Source organism: Struthio camelus, chromosome 28 (assembly GCF_040807025.1).
Source record: "Struthio camelus isolate bStrCam1 chromosome 28, bStrCam1.hap1, whole genome shotgun sequence".
Taxonomy (NCBI): domain Eukaryota; kingdom Metazoa; phylum Chordata; class Aves; order Struthioniformes; family Struthionidae; genus Struthio; species Struthio camelus.
In genome coordinates, this window is record NC_090969.1 from 2758645 (window position 1) to 2781991 (window position 23347).

The following is a 23347-nucleotide window of genomic DNA, read 5'->3' on the forward strand; positions in this document are numbered from 1 at the left end:
CCAGGTTAGAGGCGTCTTGCCCCTGCTCTTCCCTCCTCCCGAGCCGGGAGGGGACCCAGGCGTCCTGGCTCCCCGCCACCCCACCACGAGCCCTCAATTCCCCTGCTGCCCCAGCGTTCCCGTGGGAGCCATCCCCGTTGGACACGATGCTGGAACCGGGCTGTCGTGGTGGCATACGGTTTATTAATTGCTCGTTAGCTGCAGCGCTTCGTTTGGCATGCGTGCGTGCGGGCAGGCGCGAGGCGGAGTTGTGCCAGCAATGACCAGCTCGGAGACACGACAAGTTACCGCATGGTAGAAAAGTACAAACACACACGGGACGTGCCATGGCAGCCGGGCGCTGGGCTATGTACAGAGCAGGGCAGGACGGCGGGAGCCAGGGAAGCCAGAGGCACGCCGGAGCCGGAGGATGCTGGAGGCACGCCGGAGCCGGAGGATGCTCGAGGCATGCCGGAGCCGGAGGATGCTCGAGGCACGCTGGAGCCAGCGATGCCAGAGGCATGCCGGAGCCGGAGGATGCTCGAGGCACGCTGGAGCCAGCGATGCCAGAGGCATGCCGGAGCCGGAGGATGCTCGAGGCACACCAGGGATGCTGGAAGCACACCAGAGCTGGAGGATGTTCGAGGCGCACCAGAGCCGGGGATGCTGGAGCCGGAGATGCTGGAAGCACGCCTGAGCCAGAGGATGCTCGAGGCGCACCGGAGCCGGGGATGCTGGAGCCGGAGATGCTGGAAGCACGCCTGAGCCGGAGGATGCTCGAGGCGCACCAGAGCTGGGGATGCTGGAGCCGGAGATGCTGGAAGCACGCCTGAGCCGGAGGATGCTCGAGGCGCACCAGAGCCGGGGATGCTGGAGCCGGAGATGCTGGAAGCACGCCTGAGCCGGAGGATGCTCGAGGCGCACCGGAGCCGGGGATGCTGGAGCCGGAGATGCTGGAAGCACGCCTGAGCCGGAGGATGCTCGAGGCGCACCAGAGCTGGGGATGCTGGAGCCGGAGATGCTGGAAGCACGCCTGAGCCGGAGGATGCTCGAGGCGCACTGGAGCCGGGGATGCTGGAGCCGGAGATGCTGGAAGCACGCCTGAGCCGGAGGATGCTCGAGGCGCACCGGAGCCGGGGATGCTGGAGCCGGAGATGCTGGAAGCACGCCTGAGCCGGAGGATGCTCGAGGCGCACCGGAGCCGGGGATGCTGGAGCCGGAGATGCTGGAAGCACGCCTGAGCCGGAGGATGCTCGAGGCGCACCGGAGCCGGGGATGCTGGAGCCGGAGATGCTGGAAGCACGCCTGAGCCGGAGGATGCTCGAGGCGCACCGGAGCCGGGGATGCTGGAGCCGGAGATGCTAGAAGCACGCCTGAGCCGGAGGATGCTCGAGGTGCACCGGAGCCGGGGATGCTGGAGCCGGAGATGCTGGAAGCACGCCTGAGCCGGAGGATGCTCGAGGCGCACCAGAGCTGGGGATGCTGGAGCCGGAGATGCTGGAAGCACGCCTGAGCCGGAGGATGCTCGAGGTGCACCGGAGCCGGGGATGCTGGAGCCGGAGATGCTGGAAGCACGCCTGAGCCGGAGGATGCTCGAGGCGCACCGGAGCCGGGGATGCTGGAGCCGGAGATGCTGGAAGCACGCCTGAGCCGGAGGATGCCCGAGGCGCACCGGAGCCGGGGATGCTGGCACCAGGGGTTGCTGCAAGATGTGCCGGAGCTGGAGGATGCTCGAGGCACGCTGGAGCCAGGGATGCCGGAGGCATGCCAGAGCTGGAGGATGCCCGAGGCATGCTGGAGGCAGGGGATGCCGGAGACACACTGGAGGTGGAGGACGCCAGAAGCACGCCGAGGCCAGGGACGCTCGATCCCCAGCTCCCCTGGGTGCTCAGGCCTCGCTGGATGCGTGCAGGCTGCAGCCCAGGGGGCTGTGCAGGAGGAAGATCCGGGCTCCAGGGAGAACCTAGACATCCCGAGGACCCGTCGGGGCCACCCGACCTGGGGACAGGCCCCATGGGGACATGTCCCCAGCCAGGGACCCACGCACCCCTGTGCCCACCCCGACAGGCAGCACCCACTCCACCCACCGGGGTGCAGCCACCCAATGCCGGGGCACGGGGCGACCCTGGGAAGCGCCGGTGCCTCTGCAATGTCACACACGGCATCGTCCAGCTCTGGTGACCCAGGACCCCCCCACCCTCTCCCCACCACTGTCCCCAGGGAAACCTGGGTCCCTCCGCACCCTGGCACCCCCAGGCTCTGCCGATCCAGGCAGCACCCCTTGCTCTGCTCGCCCCCAGGCGCTGGGTGTCCCCCAGCCCCTCCAGCCTGGCTGCGGGGTCCTGCCCCGCACCCAGTGCCAGCCTGGGGCCTGTCCCCAAACAAGCCAGCCCCTGCGTGGGGACAGGTCCCCACTGCAGAGTGACGCAGAAGCCATGCTCGCCGTGCACGCGTGGCGCCGTGCCACGTAACCGGGGCAGCCCAGGGGCGCTCGCCCAGAGCCGGGAGCCACCCTGGGACGGGGGATGCTCGGGCCACGCAGGGCACAATTTGTCCCCAAGTCTGTCACCTCCATCAGAAACACCCTGGGGGAGGCGAATGCTGGGGGCGGGAGGGGGATGAGGACAACGGCACAGGGACATTTGGGGCCAAACCCACGGCGGCAAACGCGGGGCTGGTGTAACGGTGTGGCCGGACAGACCCAGCAGGAGTTGGGGGCACGGGGTGGCCGGTCCTCCTCGGGGTGACAGCGTACCGGATACGGCTCCTCCGTCCTTTGCCCAGCGGGGCCACAACCGGCCCAGTCCCCCACCTGCGCTGGTGGCCGTCCCCAACGCCACCGTCGGCTTCCTCCCAGGGGTCCGACCCAGCCCCCAGCACCTCCTCGTCCCAGCGCACCCCGAGCATCCCGGCACGGAGAGAATGAGCTATTTTAAAAAGCCGAGGAGGCAAAACCCTGGCCCGGAGGTGCCGGGTCGGCATCACCTCGGCCGCGGGCGGCCAGACGGCACGTGGCTGCAGGAGCCGGCCGCCGGGGGGGCTCCCGCGGGTCCCGGCGGCTCGGGGACCCCAGGCCGAACGGCCGGTGACGTCAGGGATGCTCTTGACTCGGAGGTTGGCATTAATTCTTGTATCAGCCCGGGCCCGGGCGGCTCCTTCCCTGCAAATGGTGCTGAATTCGATGGCATCGAAGACTTTGGACTAAACTGCATCACTCAGTCGGACGAGGACCTGCGGTCCGGAGGGGACAGTCAGGGCTGGGCTGTCACAGCGAAGCCACCAGCGGGGTGACCCTCCTCCCAGCGCCCGGGTGCCCGTGCCCACCTCGCTCCCGCCTCGTGCTATTCCACGTTGCCATTCTGCTTGTGCCGGCTCTCGGGCGCCGGCAGCTCCTCCTCGCACGGCGACAGCTCCTCGATGGACATTTGGTTGGTGATTCCTGGCGGCGAGACACCAGCTGAACCCCCTTCCCACGAGGTGCCCCACGGAGACACCCACACAGGGGCTGAGCCCTTCCCAACTCATCTCACACATGGGCCAGCTGTCTGCCCCGTCTACTGCCACCCCGGGTCCCTAGGGAGTCAGGGGGTGCGATGAGCCACCTCCCGGGCTCTGCTGCACCCCAGGGGCGCAAGCCACCTGCGGGTCCCATCCCTACGGAGCAGGGATGCTCGGCACAGACCCGGCCCCGTGCATCTCCGCGATGGTCCCCTCCCCGGGCCTCCGGCACCTACCGCTGGCCGCCCGCTCCTTCCACTTCTGCTTGTTCTCCTGGATGTACTTGGACCAGGTGGAGCGGAAGCTGGCCAGGTCCGCGTTGATGTCCCGCAGCTCCAGGTGCTCGTCCAGGGACGGCTGCCGCCACTGCGAGCTGCGGGGTGGCAAGACGGCGAGTTCGGGGCAGGACCGAAGCGTCACGGCACCCCGGGGGACAGGGTGCACGTGCCCACGGGCCAGCCCAGGTCCTGAAATAGGTGGGTGCCTCCTTATCCCTCCTCCCAGGTGGAGCCCGGGCATCTCAAGCGCTTCCCACCCCATGCAGTGGACCCGTGGCAGGACTAGGAACGGGACCCAGGAGTCCGGGCCTGTCCCAGTGTCCCTGTGCCAGCCCCGTGGCTAGAGTTTTATTGCTGCCACATCCAGACCGTCCCCAGCCATGCCCCCCCGACCTGGCTTGCTGGCTGGCCGCCGGGTTGCCCTTGGCTTTGGAGCCGTCCTCCACGAGGGGCAACACCATCTTCTCGGCCACGTCGGTCAGCACCGAGAAGGTGGGCTCCACAATGAAGTCGATGAAGCCTGCGACGGGGGGACAGCGGGGGGGGGGGTCAGAGGGTGAACGGCCCCTGGCCGGCCCCGGGGGCCACACACGGCGCGGGGGACGGGGACGGGACTGCGTCACCGCTCACCGATCTGGGACTGGGCCACCAGCGTGGAGGTTCGGTCGCAGAGGGGCGAGAAGGGCAGGCCCAGCTCAGCCTCCTTGTCGCCCTGGCAAGGGAAAAAGGTCCCGATAATCCAACCCGGGCTCGACGTGGGGCAGGGGAGCCCCACGTGGCTGGGGGACATTTGGGTGAGACACCGGGATGCTTATGGGGACCGGGCAGGGCTGCAGCGTCCATCCGTTGCAAACCTCCCATCGGCCTGCTGGAGCCAGCTGGGGACTTTACTGGTGCTTTCCAGGGGATGCACCACACTAGGGACCCAGGCGTCCGGGGCTCTCAGCCACGTGCCCTGGGGCTGCACCAGGTCACCCTACTCGGTGAAAAGGGACCCAGGAGTCCGGGAGAGCATACCTGTCTGAAGAACTCCTCCATGAGGGCTTTGGTCCAGCGGCTGTGCACCGTCCACTGCTTGGTGGGGTGGCTGATGTCGGCCGCGTGGAGCAGCAGGGACAGCACCTTCGATTTATCGATCCTGGGGGACAGGGCAGGCAGTGAGGCTGGGACGGGCCCCGCTCGCCGCCCCAAGCACGGCCCGGCCACGCAGGCTCGCACACGTGCAAGCGGGCCCACGCGGGGAGGTGTGCACGGAGCCGGTGGCCCCTCTCCAGCGTCACCCTCCCGATCCACGGTCCCTTATCACGGGCATGAAGCTGGTCAAAGTCCTGCCTGCAATTTCCTCGTACACACACACACACACACACGTGCATGCATAAACACACACACACATGCATGCACACCCCCCCATGTGCACACACATGCATGCACACACACATATATATATTTGCACGCACACATGCCCTCACACGCACAAGCGCATGTGCACACAGCTGCATACGTGCACGCGCAGTCACACACATGTGCATAAGTGCAATATGCACCCACGCACACTTTGCACGTGTGCACACTTTGCACACCTACATGCAGAGGTGCACATACCTGTGCATGCACGCACACCCGTAAATGCACATGCATTTCACGTGTTGCGCTCATGTAAGTGCACACGCCTTTGCACACACACGTGCACATCCATGCAGACGTCCCCATGGGGCCCTCGTGCCCCGCACTCACCGCTCCAGCTGCTGCAGGGAGGTCTTCATGGACTTCACCTGCTGGAAGTGGCAGGACATGTCGGTGGCCAGGACCATCTCGATGACCAAGGCCCGCAGCTCCCTGCGCCGCACAGAGAAACACGCACCGTCACGGTCAGCGCCGCCGTGCCGCAGCCGGGCCCCAGCCCTGGGGAGCTCTGCACCCTCCCCAGGGTGCCCAGGCTGGGGACGGGGAAGGGACGGCGGCGGGGACGGAGCCCTTACGCAAACTCGTCTTTGGTCAGGTTGACGAAGATGTTCATCTCGTCGTCTTGCATCATGCGGAAGACAGCACTGATGTGGTGGTTCTCCAGCACCGAGCGGTCGTTGTAGAGGATGGCGCAGTCCGACCTGGGGCGAGAGGGGACAGCATGGCCCCAACGCCCGGCCACCCCACTCCAGCACCCGCCAACAGCACAGCACCCGTGGCCCAGGGGGGCCCTGCATGGCCACGGGCAGGCTGAGCCCCCCCCAGGGGACACGAGCTGGGGGGATGTCTCCATAGCACCAGCACATCTGTACTCCTGGCCATATCGGGGACCCCCAGGTGTCCCCATGTTGCAGCACATCTGTATCCCTGGCCATATCAGGGAGCCCCAGAGGTCCTGTGTGTCCCTGTAGTGCTGCACATCTGCATCCGTGGCCACACTGGTGACCTCTTGGCGTCCTGCATGTCCCCATAGTACCAGCACGTCTGGCTGCCCAGCCATAGCAGTGCCACCCAGGTGTCCTGTGTGTGCCCCTAGTGCCACCACATCTGTATCCCCAGCCATATCGGTGGCCCTCAGGTGTCCTGCATGTCCCCATAGTGCACCACATCTATATGCCTGGCCACAGGGGTGCACCCCAGGTGTCCTTCGTGTCCCCAGGGTGCCAGGTGGCCAACCCTTTCCATGTTCCTCGATGTCCCACGTGTCCCCACGGCACCGGCAGCACGCCGTGCCGTGCCATGCCGTGCAGTGCCACCTGCCCTCACTTGGTCTGGATGTGGAAGCTGTTGGTGGTGCCCGTGTGCTCGTAGTCGTGGATGGCGGCAGCGAAGACGATGGCCAGGACCTCGATCTCCGTCAGGTAGTGCTGGGGGAGAGACGGGTGTCAGGGACAGCGGGCGCCTCGGGGGACACAGGGCCAGCCCAGAGGCACCCCAGGGGGACACTGAGGGGCACCTCGGTGGGATAAGGCTGGGGAGCCTGAGGGGGGACAGGGCCGGTCCAGGGGACGCTCAGCCTCGGGGCACCCCGCAGGCGGCGTGGAGCTGAACGGGTGTGGGTCACGTGTGGGGCTCTGCGTGGGTGCGTGGCCACGCGTGGCCCCACGTGTGTCACTGCGTGTGTGCACGGCCACGCACGACTGCGACGGCTGCGCGCGCGACAGACCCATCGTGACTGCGTGCGTGTGTACGTGAGTACGGTGCGGGTGACAGGGTGTACGACCCTCCGTGTGTCCCCAGGTGCCACGGCAGCCCTGACCGGGGGTGACGGAGGTGCTGGGGGTCACCCCCGCTCCCGCCCCATCCCCTCTGCTCATCCCTACAGCGTTTCCATGGTGACAGCAAGGTCGCTAGGTGGCGCCGTCTCCGTGGCAACCAGCATCACCCAGACCAGCTGGACCGGACACCATCCTGGGGACCAGCACCGGACACTAGACAAGGTCCAGGGGACCCCCAGAGCCGTGGGCACAGCCACCCGCATCGCCGCAGCGGCCACGTACCACCATGCCGGTGCGGAGCAGGAAGCAGTGCACGGTCTGGGTGACGTCGGCGGCGTGGATCTGGTTGTGGTAGGGGTTCCTGTACTTCCCGTAGCCGGCCTCCAGCGCGTCCAGCAAGGTCATGAGGAACACCGTGGGGATCTGCACGCACAGGCACGCTCAGGTACGCACAAGCGCACACGACTGCGTGCACGGCCGTGCAGGTGACGCCCGTGGTCACAGCCATGCACGCACTCACGCACAAATCTGTGCGCGCACCCACAGCGCCTCCGTCCCCAGACGCCCAGGCCTGGGTGCGCGGCGGGGGGGCACCCCGGGGTGGGCCCCGGCTCACCTTGAAGCGGCTGTTGAGGTTGTGCCGGGTGAAGAGCTCGAAGACGATCGTCCTCAGGGCGTGATCCTCCGTCACCCTGTTCAGGGCGAACACGTCGAAACACCACAGGTCGAGGCTCTGGGGAGAGAGGGGGGCGGCAGCTACCCCGGCGCCAGGGCAGGCGGGGGCTCGGCGATGCCCGGCGGTGCCAAGCGGTGCCCGGCCATGCCCCGCCACACCAGCAACGCCTGGCAATGCCCAGCGACAGCCAGGGGTGCCCGGTGATGCTCAGAAACGCCTGGCGACACTGGCGATGCCCAGTAATACCTGGCGATGCCAGTGATGCCCAGCAATGCCCAGCAGTGCCTAGAGATGCCCAGCAATGCCCGGCGATGCCTGAAGATGCACAGCGGTACCTGGCAATGCCCAGTGTTGCCCACCGATGCCCCGAGATGCTCAGCAATGACCAGCAATGTCCAGCAAAGCCCAGTAACACCCAACAATGCCCAGCAAAGCCTGGCAATGCCCAGCAATGCCCTGTAATACCTGACAATGCCCAGCAATGCCCAGCGATGCCTGAAGATGCACAGCAGTACCTGGCAATGCCCAGTGTTGCCCACCGATGCCCCGAGATGCTCAGCAATGACCAGCAATGTCCAGCAAAGCCCAGTAACACCCAACAATGCCCAGCAAAGCCTGGCAATGCCCAGCAATGCCCTGTAATACCTGACAATGCCCAGCAATGCCCAGCGATGCCTGAAGATGCACAGCAGTACCTGGCAATGCCCAGTGTTGCCCACCGATGCCCCGAGATGCTCAGCAATGACCAGCAATGTCCAGCAAAGCCCAGTAACACCCAACAATGCCCAGCAAAGCCTGGCAATGCCCAGCAATGCCCTGTAATACCTGACAATGCCCAGCAATGCCCAGCGATGCCTGAAGATGCACAGCAGTACCTGGCAATGCCCAGTGTTGCCCACCGATGCCCCGAGATGCTCAGCAATGACCAGCAATGTCCAGCAAAGCCCAGTAACACCCAACAATGCCCAGCAAAGCCTGGCAATGCCCAGCAATGCCCTGTAATACCTGACAATGCCCAGCAATGCCCAGCGATGCCTGAAGATGCACAGCAGTACCTGGCAATGCCCAGTGTTGCCCACCGATGCCCCGAGATGCTCAGCAATGACCAGCAATGTCCAGCAAAGCCCAGTAACACCCAACAATGCCCAGCAAAGCCTGGCAATGCCCAGCAATGCCCTGTAATACCTGACAATGCCCAGCAATGCCCAGCAATGCCTGAAGATGCACAGCAGTACCTGGCAATGCCCAGTGTTGCCCACCGATGCCCCGAGATGCTCAGCAATGACCAGCAATGTCCAGCAAAGCCCAGTAACACCCAACAATGCCCAGCAAAGCCTGGCAATGCCCAGCAATGCCCTGTAATACCTGACAATGCCCAGCAATGCCCAGCGATGCCTGAAGATGCACAGCAGTACCTGGCAATGCCCAGTGTTGCCCACCGATGCCCCGAGATGCTCAGCGATGACCAGCAATGCCCAGCAATGCCCAGTAATACCCAGCAATGCCCAGCAAAGCCTGGCAATGCCCAGCAATGCCCTGTAATACCCAGCAATGCCCAGCAATGCCCAGCAATGCCCAACAACGCCCAACAATGCCTAGAGATGTACAGCGCTATCTGGCAATGCCCACCGATGCCCAGTAAAGCCTGGCAATGCCCAGTGATGCCCAGTAATGCCCAGCAATGCCCAGAATCGCCTCGTGATGCCCAGCAATGCCCAGCGGTATCGGGCAATGCCCAGCAATGCCCAGAAACACCCCATGGCACCCAGCAATGCCCAGCGGTGTCGGGCAATGCCCAGCAATGCCCAGTGAGGCCTGGCAGCTCTGGGTGCAGACGGGGCGGCAGTGCCGCAGCAGGCAGTGCCCAGCCACCACCGGGCCAGGGGGCCACGGGTGAGGGGGGCAGCTGGCCGGGGGGAATCGGGGCGCCGGCGGTACCTTCAGGCAGTTCAGCACCGAGGTGGAGTAGCTGGGGCCCACGGCCGTGTACGTCCGGCGAAACATCCTGCAAGGGAGGCGCGGGCTCAGGGCGCGCGCGGGGGCCAGTGGGACAGACCCTGGGAGCTGGGGGACAGACCCTGGGAGCTGGGGGACAGACCCTGGGCATGGGGGACAGACCCTGGGAGCTGGGGGACAGACCCTGGCGGCTGGGGGACAGACCCTGGGAGCTGGGGGACAGACCCTGGGCACGGGGGGACAGACTCTGGCTGCTGGGGGACAGACCCTGGGCATGGGGGACAGACCCTGGGAGCTGGGGGACAGACCCTGGGCACGGGGGGACAGACTCTGGCTGCTGGGGGACAGACCCTGGGCGCTGGGGGACAGACCCTGGGAGCTGGGGGACAGACTCTGGCTGCTGGGGGACAGACCCTGGGAGCTGGGGGACAGACCCTGGGAGCTGGGGGACAGACCCTGGCGGCTGGGGGACAGACCCTGGGCGCTGGGGGACAGACCCTGGGAGCTGGGGGACAGACCCTGGGGGCTGGGGGACAGACCCTGGGAGCTGGGGGACAGACCCTGGCGGCTGGGGGACAGACCCTGGGCGCTGGGGGACAGACCCTGGGAGCTGGGGGACAGACCCTGGCTGCTGGGGGACAGACCCTGGCAGCTGGGGGACAGACCCTGGGAGCTGGGGGACAGACCCTGGCAGCTGGGGGACAGACCCTGGGAGCTGGGGGACAGACCCTGGGAGCTGGGGGACAGACCCTGGGGGCTGAGGGACAGACCCTGGGAGCTGGGGGACAGACCCTGGCGGCTGGGGGACAGACCCTGGGAGCTGGGGGACAGACCCTGGGCACGGGGGGACAGACTCTGGCTGCTGGGGGACAGACCCTGGGCATGGGGGACAGACCCTGGGAGCTGGGGGACAGACCCTGGGCATGGGGGACAGACCCTGGGGGCTGGGGGACAGACCCTGGGCATGGGGGACAGACCCTGGGAGCTGGGGGACAGACCCTGGCTGCTGGGGGACAGACCCTGGGAGCTGGGGGACAGACCCTGGGCGCTGGGGGACAGACCCTGGGCATGGGGGACAGACCCTGGGAGCTGGGGGACAGACCCTGGGAGCTGGGGGACAGACCCTGGGGGCTGGGGGACAGACCCTGGGAGCTGGGGGACAGACCCTGGGAGCTGGGGGACAGACCCTGGGCATGGGGGACAGACCCTGGGGGCTGGGGGACAGACCCTGGGCATGGGGGACAGACCCTGGGAGCTGGGGGACAGACCCTGGCTGCTGGGGGACAGACCCTGGGAGCTGGGGGACAGACCCTGGGCGCTGGGGGACAGACCCTGGGCATGGGGGACAGACCCTGGGAGCTGGGGGACAGACCCTGGGCACGGGGGGACAGACTCTGGCTGCTGGGGGACAGACCCTGGGCGCTGGGGGACAGACCCTGGGAGCTGGGGGACAGACTCTGGCTGCTGGGGGACAGACCCTGGGAGCTGGGGGACAGACCCTGGGAGCTGGGGGACAGACCCTGGGGGCTGAGGGACAGACCCTGGGCGCTGGGGGACAGACCCTGGGCGCTGGGGGACAGACCCTGGCAGCTGGGGGACAGACCCTGGGAGCTGGGGGACAGACCCTGGGCGCTGGGGGACAGACCCTGGGAGCTGGGGGACAGACCCTGGGGCCTGGGGGACAGACCCTGGGAGCTGGGGGACAGACCCTGGGCGCTGGGGGACAGACCCTGGGAGCTGGGGGACAGACCCTGGGCATGGGGGACAGACCCTGGGGCCTGGGGGACAGACCCTGGGGGCTGGGGGACAGACCCTGGGAGCTGGGGGACAGACCCTGGGCGCTGGGGGACAGACCCTGGGAGCTGGGGGACAGACCCTGGGAGCTGGGGGACAGACCCTGGGCATGGGGGACAGACCCTGGGGGCTGGGGGACAGACCCTGGGCATGGGGGACAGACCCTGGGAGCTGGGGGACAGACCCTGGCTGCTGGGGGACAGACCCTGGGAGCTGGGGGACAGACCCTGGGCGCTGGGGGACAGACCCTGGGCATGGGGGACAGACCCTGGGAGCTGGGGGACAGACCCTGGGCACGGGGGGACAGACTCTGGCTGCTGGGGGACAGACCCTGGGCGCTGGGGGACAGACCCTGGGAGCTGGGGGACAGACTCTGGCTGCTGGGGGACAGACCCTGGGAGCTGGGGGACAGACCCTGGGAGCTGGGGGACAGACCCTGGGGGCTGAGGGACAGACCCTGGGCGCTGGGGGACAGACCCTGGGCGCTGGGGGACAGACCCTGGCAGCTGGGGGACAGACCCTGGCAGCTGGGGGACAGACCCTGGGCGCTGGGGGACAGACCCTGGGAGCTGGGGGACAGACCCTGGGGCCTGGGGGACAGACCCTGGGAGCTGGGGGACAGACCCTGGGCGCTGGGGGACAGACCCTGGGAGCTGGGGGACAGACCCTGGGCATGGGGGACAGACCCTGGGGCCTGGGGGACAGACCCTGGGGGCTGGGGGACAGACCCTGGGAGCTGGGGGACAGACCCTGGCTGCTGGGGGACAGATTTGGGCGCTGGAGGAACCAACTCTGAGTGCCAGGGAACAGGCTCCAGGTGCTAGGGGACAAAGTTGGGTGCTGGGGGGAAGACCCCAGGTGCTGGGGGACAGACTTGAGTGCTGGAGGGACCAACCCTGGGTGCTGGGGGCCAGCCTGGGTGTTGGAGGACCAACCCTGGCTACCGGGGGAAAGAGGCTGGGTGCTTGGGCACCAACCCTGGGTGCTGGGGGACTGACCTGGGTGCTAGATGGACCAACCCTGGGTGCCAGGAAACAGACTCTAGGTGCTGGGTGGGGGGGGGGGGCAGACCCTAGGTGCCAGGGGACCAACCCTCTGTGCTAGGGGACATCAGGGTGCCGGGGGGCATCTGGGTGCCAGGCGACAGACCTCGGGTCTTGGGGGACAGCTGGGTGCCAGGGGACCCTAGCACCCATCCCAAGTGTCCCCCCCCCCCCACCACCGCCGCCGAGGCACCTCTCGACGAAGATGCCGGCCTGCACGGCGTGGACGATGCTGCGAAACTTGGGCTTCTCCTCGGAGCGGCGGCCCTTGGCCCGCGCCTGCTGCGTGAAGGTGGAGGCGAGCCAGTCGCGCACCTCCGAGGGCACCGCGTCCGAGCGCATCTCCTGCAGCTCGTCCTCCGTGTCCAGGATCTGCCTGCAAGAAGGGAGCGGGAGCGGCGGGAGGTTGGCGGGACGCCCGCCGCCGCGCTCCCCACCGTCGCCGCCGCCGCACCTCGTCTCGTCGATGTAGACGGCCTCGAGCAGCGACGCCGTGTACTCCAGGTTCCTCTTGAGCTCCTCGATGTTCACGTCGCCCGTCTCCAGCTGCTTCACCATGTAGCGCAGCCTGCAAGGCACGCGGGCGCCGGGGTTGGCCCGGCTCGGAGCCGTTTCGGTGCCGTCGGTGGGGAAAAGGGGGGGGGGAGGTCGGTGCAGCGGGTGCCCCCATGCGTCTGCGCTCCCGTGCACCCGTGCATCCCAGCCGCCCCGCGCCCCCAGCTCAGCATCCTCCAGGCAGCACCCCCCCAGCTCAGCACCCAACACCTTTCGCCCCGAGCTCGGCATCCGACACCCAGCACCCGGCCCCCTGCGTGCAATACTTTACGTCCAGAGCTCAGCACCGCCTATCCTGCCCAGCGCACACATCCCAGCATCCTGCGCTCAGCACCCAGCGCCTTTCCTCCAGAGCTCAGCGTCCTGCACCCAGGCACCAAACGCCACGCCGCTTGGCACTGAGCACCCTGCATGTGACGCCTTGCAGCCAGAGCTCAGCACCCTGCACCCAGCACACAGATCCCAGCATCCAGCACCCTGCACCCAGAGCTGCCGGGTGCTCAGCGCGCCGAGCCGGTCGCTGCCTTTCAAGACGATTGCAAAAGATGCCGACTGTTCCCTTTGGCCCCGAAAACCGCCGGGGGGGAGAAGGGCAAACGGCCGCGGGAACCGCCTGGGCAGCGCCCCGGGGCGCCGCGTCAGGCCCCGCGTCACCCTCCCGGGGACGGGGGCGTCACAGCCCTGCACCGGGCCCTTGGGTGCCACGTCGGGCCACCGCCGTCCCCTTCTGCCGGCGGCAGCACGGGCGGCTCCGGGAGCAAAGTCCCCGTCGCCGGAGCGGGGTCAGCGGGGACGTGACGCCGGGGGGAGCCGGGATGTCCCTTGCGATGGCACGCAGCGCCTCCCAGGGTGACAATCCCCCCCTACCCTGACCGTGCCTCAGTTTCCCTCCTGCAAGCTGGGCCCCGAAGCTGAGGCTCAGCCCCCCCCCCTCCTTGCAGGACTCCTGGGCCCCGCGGCGACGCCGTGGCGCTGCCGCCGGAGCCGGGCGGTGGGCACTTACCGGAGGATAGGACCCTGCAGGTGGGCACGGCGCAGTGTCACCAGCCCGGCCATGGCGGGGGTCCCGAGGGCGCCGCGGTCCCCCCCGGTGCCATGGGCGGCGGGAAGCGCCGGGCTGCTGGGAGCGTGGGAGCGCGGCCGGGGGGGGGGGGGGGGGGCCGAGGCCCCGCGAGAACCGGCCGCCCGCCCGGCGCGCGGAGCCAAGGCACGGCGGCGGCCCTCCCCGCCCACGGCCCTTGGCCGCCGGCCCGCTTGCGACACGGCCGGGGCCCAAGGTCCCTCGCCGCTCGCCTGCAGGGGGGACGCGGGGACGGGGGCAGCCGCCCGGCCGGTTGGAGGCCGATGGGGACACGGGGCGACCGCTGCGAGGGATATCGGCGCACGCGAGAGGCGTGGGCAGGCGCGTGCGTGCACATGCGCGTGCCTGAAGGCAAATGCGCGCGCAGCGGGCACGTGCACGCCCGAAGGTGCCTGTCCTGTGCGCGCCGCACATGCACACGTGCGCACGCACATACCTGTCGGCAGACCCGCACGCCCGGTGGGTGCACGCAGGGCATGCACCCGTGTGCACACACGCGCACGGCTGGCCTGATCACGCACGTATATGTGCACACACGCGCAGATGTGCATGCACCATGGTCTGCCCATGCGGTGCGCGCACACGCACGCACATGCGCGCTTGCCCACGTGCACGGCTATGCAGGCACCACGTGTGCACACGCGCAGGCCTGCACATACAGGTGTGCAGTGTATGTATGCATGCATGCCTGCCCGCATGCACATACATGCCTGCCCACGTGTGCACCACACAGGCATGTGCGAATACCATGCACATAGGTATGCGCAGCTGCGCAGACATGCATGCAGCATGCGGGCACACAGGCAAATCTGCACCTACGGTGCATGCACACGTGGGCAGATCCAGGTGTGCACAGTGCATGTATGCATTCGTGCACATCCGCATGTACCTACATGCATGCACACGTACGCAGGCGTGCACAGCTGCATGCGGGCACGCACATGCACACATACACGTGCGCTCACGTCTGCTTGCATGGAGCGTGCACACACAGCTACACTGCTGTGGGCACCCACGCGCACGTGCACACCCGCGCACGTGTCCGCCACACCGGCACGTAGGTGCTCGAGGGTCTCACGTCCCGTTTCGGGCCTGGCATTCATCTCACCATCCCCCTACCACGGGCAAACCCTTCCCGTCTGCCACACGCCTGAGCACGCGTGTGCCTGCAGCCGGCCGGCCCCCGGCCATCTGTCTGTCTGTCCGTGTGTCTGTCATCACACCGGTGCGGGGGAGTGGAGGAGGCGGGCAGCAACGGGGAACGGGGTGGGGGGGGGAATCCCATCTGGACGCCTGGGGAAAGCAACGCCTTCGCAGCCATGTCTCCCGCTGCAAGCCGCCTTGCTCGCACGCCATCCCCGGCTGGCACGGCGGCGGGAAGGGCGCGCGCGCTGCCCGCCGGAGCGTGGGACTCACACAGAGGCACTAAAAACAGCTCCGGCTCACAGCGGAAACTGCTTGCGCTTGGCGATGGAGGGAGTTTTCCCGGCCAGAGCGGGCAGAGCCAGGCCTTCGGCAGGACGCTAATCCCTGGCACCCGCCAGCGCCCACGTCCCGCTGCGGCGCCGAGACACGACCCAGCCCGGCAAGGCGACGGGGACCGGAGGAGGGGCAGAGCCGGGGGGGGGGGCAGAATTTGGGCAGGTTTCTGCTGGAGCAGGGAGGTGTCACTGCACCCGGGAGCGTGACAGCACCCAGCCACTGCCCACCCCGGGAGCTGCTCCTGGGCACAAACTGGGACCCCCATCGCTGCCACCCAGGCACGAGGTGGACCCCGGCGCTGCTCACTCTGGGCATGGACCAAACCAGGACCCCATCGCTGCCCACCCTAGATGCAAACCACACCAGGTCCCATCGCTGCCCACCCTGGACACCAACCACACCAGGTCCCATCGCTGCCCACCCCGGGCACAAACCACACCAGGTCCCATCGCTGCCCACCCTGGACACCAACCACACCAGGTCCCATCGCTGCCCACCCTAGACGCAAACCACACCAGGTCCCATCGCTGCCCACCCCGGGCGCAAACCACACCAGGACCCATCGCTGCCCACCCTGGACACCAACCACACCAGGTCCCATCGCTGCCCACCCTGGACACCAACCACACCAGGTCCCATCACTGCCCACCCCGGGCACAAACCACACCAGGTCCCATCGCTGCCCACCCCGGGCGCAAACCACACCAGGTCCCATCGCTGCCCACCCTGGACACCAACCACACCAGGTCCCATCGCTGCCCACCCTAGACGCAAACCACACCAGGTCCCATCACTGCCCACCCTGGACACCAACCACACCAGGTCCCATCGCTGCCCACCCTAGACGCAAACCACACCAGGTCCCATCGCTGCCCACCCCGGGCGCAAACCACACCAGGACCCATCGCTGCCCACCCTGGACACCAACCACACCAGGTCCCATCGCTGCCCACCCTGGACACCAACCACACCAGGTCCCATCACTGCCCACCCCGGGCACAAACCACACCAGGTCCCATCGCTGCCCACCCCGGGCGCAAACCACACCAGGTCCCATCGCTGCCCACCCTGGACACCAACCACACCAGGTCCCATCGCTGCCCACCCTAGACGCAAACCACACCAGGTCCCATCACTGCCCACCCTGGACACCAACCACACCAGGTCCCATCACTGCCCACCCTGGACACCAACCACACCAGGTCCCATCGCTGCCCACCCTAGACGCAAACCACACCAGGTCCCATCGCTGCCCACCCCGGGCGCAAACCACAGCAGGACCCATCGCTGCCCACCCTGGACACCAACCACACCAGGTCCCATCACTGCCCACCCTGGACACCAACCACACCAGGTCCCATCGCTGCCCACCCCGGGCGCAAACCACACCAGGTCCCATCGCTGCCCACCCTAGACGCAAACCACACCAGGTCCCATCACTGCCCACCCTGGACACCAACCACACCAGGTCCCATCGCTGCCCACCCCGGGCGCAAACCACACCAGGTCCCATCGCTGCCCACCCTAGACGCAAACCACACCAGGTCCCATCACTGCCCACCCTGGACACCAACCACAGCAGGACCCATCGCTGCCCACCCTGGACACCAACCACACCAGGTCCCATCACTGCCCACCTTGGGCACAAACCAGCCTGGGATCCCATCACCGCCACCCAGACATGATCTGGACCCCATCACCGCCCACCCCAGGCATGGATCAAATCGGGACCCCATCGCCGCCCATCCCGGGCACCGGTCCACCCAGGATGCCGACCTGGCACGGGGCGGGCGCGAGACCCCCCCCCAGGGCCGGCGGCTCCTGTCACCGCCGACACGGCTTTTCCGTGACGTGGCCGGCCTGGCCGGCGGCCAGCGGCCTCGCGGGGCGCCGGGGGGGAGCCGCCAGCGACGCCGAGCGCCTGCAAAGCCTCCAGAGCCGGGGGCAGCGGGGAAAGCCCTGGGCGCAGCGCCGAGCCGGTGGCACCCGTGTGCCGGCAGCACCGCGGCCCCCCCCACCCCGGCACAGCGCCCGGCTCGGCCGCCCCTCCGCGGGGCCGTGCCCGACTTAATCAAGCGGCTATTAAAAAATCAAGCCGGCGCTGGGCAGCGGCAGCTTCCTGCCGGCTCCTCCGGCCGGCTGCTCCCTGGCAGCCCTCCGCCTCGTTAGCGCTAATGAGAGCTGTCAGACGGGGCGCGAGAAACCCGCCGCGCTGCCTCCGGCCGGCGTGATGCCGCTGCCGGGATCGTGGCGGGGAGGTGGCCGGGCCAGGCTGGCTGCCGGATGGCCGCGGCCGTCGGAGGCGTGCACGGCCGTGCGGGGCTGTGCAAGGCTGTGCATGGCCGTGCAAGGCCATGCGGGGCTGTGCAAGGCCGTGCGGGTCTGTGCAAGGTCACATGGGGCTGTGCATGGCCGTGCGTAGCTGTGCAAGGCCGTGAGGGTCTGTGCAAGGCCATGCAGGTCTGTGCAAGGTCACATGGGGCTGTGCATGGCCGTGCATAGCTGTGCAAGGCCATGAGGGTCTGTGCAAGGCCATGCAGGTCTGTGCAAGGTCACATGGGGCTGTGCATGGCCGTGCATAGCTGTGCAAGGCCGTGCGGGTCCGTGCAAGGTCACATGGGGCTGTGCATGGCCGTGCATAGCTGTGCAAGGCCGTGAGGGTCTGTGCAAGGCCATGCAGGTCTGTGCAAGGTCACATGGGGCTGTGCATGGCCGTGCGTAGCTGTGCAAGGCCGTGCGGGGCTGTGCAAGGCCATGCATGGCTGTGCAAGGCCGTGCATGTCTGTGCAAGGCCGTGCACGGCTGTGCAAGGCCACGTGGGTACGTGCAGGGTCGTGCAAGGCCATGCACGGCCGAGCAAGGCCGTGCGTGTCTGTGCGAGGCCGTGCATGGCCGCATGGGTATGGGCATGGCCATGTAGGGTCGCGTGAGGCCGTGCGTGGCGGTGCAAGGTCGCGCGGGTCTGTGTATAGCCGTGCAGGGTCGTGCAAGGCTGGACAGGTCTGTGCACGGTCGTGCGAGGCCGTGCAGGGTTGTGCAAGGCCCCATGGGTCCGTGCATGGCTGTGCATGACCATGGGAGGCCGTGCGGGGCCGCGCGGGGCCACGCAGGGCCGAGAGAGGCCGCGCAGGGCTGCAGGAGGCCGTGCAAGGCCGTGCGAGGCTGTGCACGGACGGGCAGGTCCGTGCAAGGCTGGGCAGGTCCCTGCAAGCCCTGGCAGGTCCGTGCTAGCGGCTGCAAGGCCATGCAAAGCTGTGCAGGTCTGCGCAAGGCCACGCGGGTCCGTGCAGGACCGTCCAGGTCTGCGCAAGGCCGCGCGAGGCCAGGCGATGCACGCCAGGTCGCGCAGGTCCGTGCGAGCCTGTGCAAGGCCGTGCAAGGCCGTGCGGGTGCGTGTGTCCGCATCCTGTCCAGGAGGCAGCGTCACGAGCGCTGGGACGGCGCCGGGGCAGCAGGGGCCGTGGGACCGCTGGGGTCCGGGTCTACTGGGACGAGAAAAGGTTTGGCGGCTGGAAACGCTCTGCGGGAAGGATGGAGTCGGCGGGGGGGGGCGGGAGGCTGCGGTTAGTCATCGCTCCCAACATCCCGGCTCCTTCCCGGCCGCCGGGAAAGCAGCGTCCGTCGCCACGACGGACCCCAGCTCTCCCGCAGCCCCGTCCGTCCGTCCGTCCGTCCTCCTTGGGGCGAGCGAAGGACGGACGCGCTCGTGGCTCCTCCGCAGCACAGGACGCGGCCGGCTGCCGCCGCGGTTTGCAGAGCGCCGGGCGCCCGAGCGAGCCGCTCGCAGGGGATTAAAGCCCTCGCCGCCGCCGCCGCCAGCGATTTATTAGGCAATTACGGTGCGGGAGGAGATAATCGGCGCATGCAAAAGCGAGACCAGCGCTGGCTTCGGGGAGGCATCCTGGGCGGCTGCTCGAGGGCGCCGGGGCCATCCCGCAGCGTGCACCAGCGCCGGGGCGCAAGGGACCCCGGCGTCCCGCGCCGGAGCCGTCCCGCAGCGTGCACCAGCGCCGGGGCGCAAGGGACCCCGGCGTCGCGCGCCGGAGCCGTCCCGCAGCGTGCACCAGCGCCGGGGCGCAAGGGACCCCGGCGTCCCGCGCCGGAGCCGTCCCGCAGCGTGCACCAGCGCCGGGGCGCAAGGGACCCCGGCGTCCCGCGCCGGAGCCGTCCCGCAGCGTGCACCAGCGCCGGGGCGCAAGGGACCCCGGCGTCCCGCGCCGGAGCCGTCCCGCAGCGTGCACCAGCGCCGGGGCGCAAGGGACCCCGGCGTCCCGCGCCGGAGCCGTCCCGCGACTCCCCCCCTCCCCGCTCCCTGCAGCCGGCACGTTCCCACCCGCCTCCCCGCGCTCTTAATGCCATTAAAAGCGTTATTAGCTTCCTCCCCCGGGCGGGCTGCGGCGGAGGGGGGGGTCGGGGAGGGGGGGGAAGGCGCCCGGCAGCCCGTGCACGCGCGTGCCCACCACCGCCCGCACACGCGCGTGCCCGACCCGGGCATGCAAAGTCAGGCCCGGTGCAAAGCAGCGTGCAAGGCCGCTGGGGCAGGGCACGCGGCCCGGCCCGCCGGCGGTCACCCATGGGTGCCCCCGGGGCCAGCGGAGCCGCCGGGAAGCTTTCGAGCTCGCGGGCGGAGGGGCCGTGGGGCGAAGCATCGGGTGGCACCCAGGGGGCACCCACGGCCTCGCGGTCCGTCCCCCTCCATCCCGCCGCCGCCGCCCAGGATGCTGCAGAGTGCCAAAGCCGCCCCGGAGCAGCGGGTGCCTCGGGGTGGTGGGGGGCAGGGGGTGAAGGGCACCCATCTGCACCCGCACGAGCACCCCCAGGGCCACGCCGGGGCAGGGACGGGTGCGGGGGCCGCAGCCCGCCGCGGGGACGATGGCACCCCGGCGCTTGCAGCCTGAGCGGCGAGGAGCAAGGATGCACCCGGGGGGCAGCGAGCACCCCGAGCGGCGGGGTGCCCACGGGTGCCCGCGGGGTGGTGGTGGGTGGGGGGGGGCCGGGAGCACGGCACGTGCCGCAGCCCCCCGCCTCCCCGTGCACGTGCACTCCTTCGCACGCCCTCGCACGCGCGCAGCGGCACGCGGGCGCCCCTTTGGGTCCCCGGAGCAGGCGCGCGCGGTCCCCCCCTCCCCTCCCCGCACCCCAGGGTGTCGGTGCCAGCGCCGGGCAGGGGGCACCCGGCTCCTGGAGAGGGGGGGTCTCGAGGAGATGGGTGCAGTGGGGTGCGACGCACGGCTGGGGTGGGGTGATGTTCGGGGGGGGTCATGGGTAGAGGGCACCGGGGGGCCCCAGGGCTGTTGGGGGTCCGGGGGGGTCTGGCTGGGGCATGGGGGCGGTGGGGTGCGTTGCAGGGTCCTGGAGGGGTCCTGGGGGGAGGATACTTGGGGGGCCCAGTTGGGTGGGGGGGTCCTGGTTGGGGGTGAGGGGTCCCAGTTGGAGTAGTGGGTCCTGAGGGGGGAGCCCAGGTGGGTGAGGGGTCCCGGGTGGGTGGGGGATCTCGGGGAGGGTCCCAGAAGGATGATGGGGTCCCGGGTGTTGGTCCTGGGTGGGTGAGGGTTCTGAGTGGGGTGGGGGGTCCCAGGAGAGGGGTCCTGGTTGGGGTGGGGGGGTCCTGGTTGGGTGGGAGTCCCAGGTGGGAGTCCCAGGTGGGTGGGAGGTTCCAGGACAGTGGGGGTCCCGAGTGGGGTGGGGAGTCCTGGGTGGGGGGGTCCCGGGTGGGCTGGGGACAGGTCCCAGGGGAAGGATCCTGGTTGGGGTGGGGGGTGTCCCAGTTGGGTGGTGATCCTGGGTGGGGGTCCCGAGGGAGGATCCCAGTGGGGTGGGGGGTGGTCCCGAGCAGGGGGGTAGTTCCCGAGTGGGGTGGGGGGGTCCCAAGGGAAGGATCCTGGTTGGGGTGTGGAGTGGTCCCGAGTAGGGGGGTGGTTCCAGAGTGGGGAGTCCTACTGGGGGGGTCCCGAGTGGGGGGTCCCGAGTGGGGTGGGGAGTCCCGAGTGGGGTGGGGGGTTCCGAGTGGGGTGGGGAGGGGTCCCAGGGGAAGGATCCTGGTTGCGGTGTGGGGTGGTCCCGAGTAGGGGGGTTGTTCCCGAATGAGTGGGGGGTCCCGAGTGGGGTGGGGGTCCCGAGTGGGGGGGGGTCTCGAGGGCTGCCCGCGGCGGGGTCACTCACAGCGCCCGCAGCTTGACCCAGATCTTCTTGCCGGGGGCGGACTTGAGCTCCAGCGGCGACGGGCAGCCGCCGGCCGCGTCCAGCGCGTCGCGGTCCCGCGTGGGCTCCAGCGCCGGGAGGCTCCGCGGCGCCTCCATGGCCCTGCGGCGGCGGCGTGAGAACCGGCCCCCCCCCCCGGCGGCCCCCCCCAACCCCGCTGCCCCGCGGCTGCGCAGGCGGCGGCGGCCCGGGCGGCCCCGAGCTAAGATGGCATCGCGGGCCGGGGGGCGGCGGGGCCGGCGGAGGGGCCGCGCTGCGCTGTGCTCCTACCGGGGATGCGCGGCCCGCAGCGCCCCGAGCGCCGCTGCCGCCGCTGCCGCCGCTGCTGCCGGTGCTGCCGGTGCTGCCGCTGCCGCCGGTGCCGCCGGTGCTGCCGGTGCTCTTCTCGGGGTTGCCGGTGCTGCCGCTGCTGCTGCCGCTGCCGGTGTTCTCGCTGCTGCCGCTGCTGTTCCCGGTGATGCCGCTGCTGCCGGTGCTCCCGGTTCTTCCGGTTCTCTTGTGCTCCCGGTGCTCCCGGTGCTCCGGTGCTCTTGCCGGTGCTGCCGGTGTTCTCGGTTCTCCCGATGCTCCGGTGCTCTTCCCGGTGCTGCCGGTGCTGCCGGTGCTGCTCCCGGTGTTCCCGGTGCTCCCGGTGCTGCTCCCGGTGCTCCCGGTGCTCCCGGTGCTCCCGGTGTTCCCGGTTCTCCCGATGCTCCGGTGCTCTTCCCGCTGCTCCCGCTGCTCCCGGTGCTGCTCCCGGTGCTGCTCCCGGTGCTGCTCCCGGTGCTGCCGGTGCTTCTCCCGGTGCTCCCGGTGCTGCTCCCGGTGCTGCTCCCGGTGCTCCCGGTGCTCCCGGTGCTGCTCCCGGTGCTGCTCCCGGTGTTCCCGGTGCTCCCGGTGCTTCTCCCGGTGCTGCTCCCGGTGCTCCCGGTGCTCCCGGTGCTGCTCCCGGTGCTGCTCCCGGTGCTGCTCCCGGTGCTCCCGGTGCTCCCGGTGCTGCTCCCGGTGCTGCTCCCGGTGTTCCCGGTGCTCCCGGTGCTTCTCCCGGTGCTGCTCCCGGTGCTCCCGGTGCTCCCGGTGCTGCTCCCGGTGCTGCTCCCGGTGCTGCTCCCGGTGCTGCCGGTGCTGCTGCCGGCGCTGCCTCGGCCGCGGCGCCGCTCCGCGAGGCACCGGCGCTCCCGGCAACTTTGCCCGAGGCGGCAGCGGCAGCGGCAGCGGCAGCGGCGGGAGGGCGGGGAGAGGCGGGGGCGGCGGGGGGGGGCCCGGCCCCGCCGCCCGCCCAGCGCCGGCTCGGCCCCCCGCGGAGACAAAGGGGCTGGGGGGGGACAAGTGCCCCAGGACCCCTAAGGGGCTGGGGGGGGGGACAAGTGCCCAGGATCCAAAGGGACTGGAGGGGGACAAGTGCCCCAGGACCCAAAGGGGCTGGGGGGGGGGACAAGTGCCCAGGACCCCAAAGGGGCTGGGGGGGGGGGGGACAAGTGCCCAGGACCCCAAAGGGGCTGGGGGGGGACAAGTGCCCCAGGACCCCTAAGGGGCTGGGGGGGGGGGACAAGTGCCCAGGACCCCTAAGGGGCTGGGGGGGGGGACAAGTGCCCTGGAGCCCTAAGGGGCTGGGGGGGGGGACAAGTGCCCAGGACCCCTAA

At 69.3% G+C, this 23347-nt stretch overlaps 1 protein-coding gene across 3 annotated transcripts; it reads right to left on the reverse strand.

Moving 5' to 3' along the window:
- Window positions 1–163: 163 nt before the first annotated feature.
- On the reverse strand, window positions 164–22009 carry PDE1B (phosphodiesterase 1B). 3 transcript variants are annotated; one of them, XM_068921428.1, is made up of 17 exons: window positions 21996–22009; window positions 21687–21827; window positions 12861–12974; window positions 12600–12782; window positions 9552–9618; window positions 7554–7670; window positions 7220–7360; window positions 6486–6586; window positions 5735–5860; window positions 5490–5591; window positions 4773–4893; window positions 4386–4467; window positions 4149–4275; window positions 3714–3850; window positions 3304–3418; window positions 1283–3210; window positions 164–672 (listed from the first exon to the last, which is right to left on the reverse strand). In XM_068921428.1, exons 2-15 carry the CDS (start codon window positions 21821–21823, stop codon window positions 3321–3323), a joined length of 1653 nt encoding a protein of 550 aa, XP_068777529.1. In that variant the 5' UTR covers window positions 21824–21827; window positions 21996–22009; the 3' UTR covers window positions 164–672; window positions 1283–3210; window positions 3304–3320. The 3 variants fall into 3 exon arrangements, with proteins under 3 accessions (XP_068777529.1, XP_068777528.1, XP_068777530.1); XM_068921427.1 differs by lacking the exon at window positions 21996–22009 and having other exon boundaries at window positions 21687–21856; XM_068921429.1 differs by lacking the exons at window positions 21687–21827; window positions 21996–22009 and adding an exon at window positions 13965–14095.
- Between the last annotated feature and the right edge of the window lie 1338 nt (window positions 22010–23347).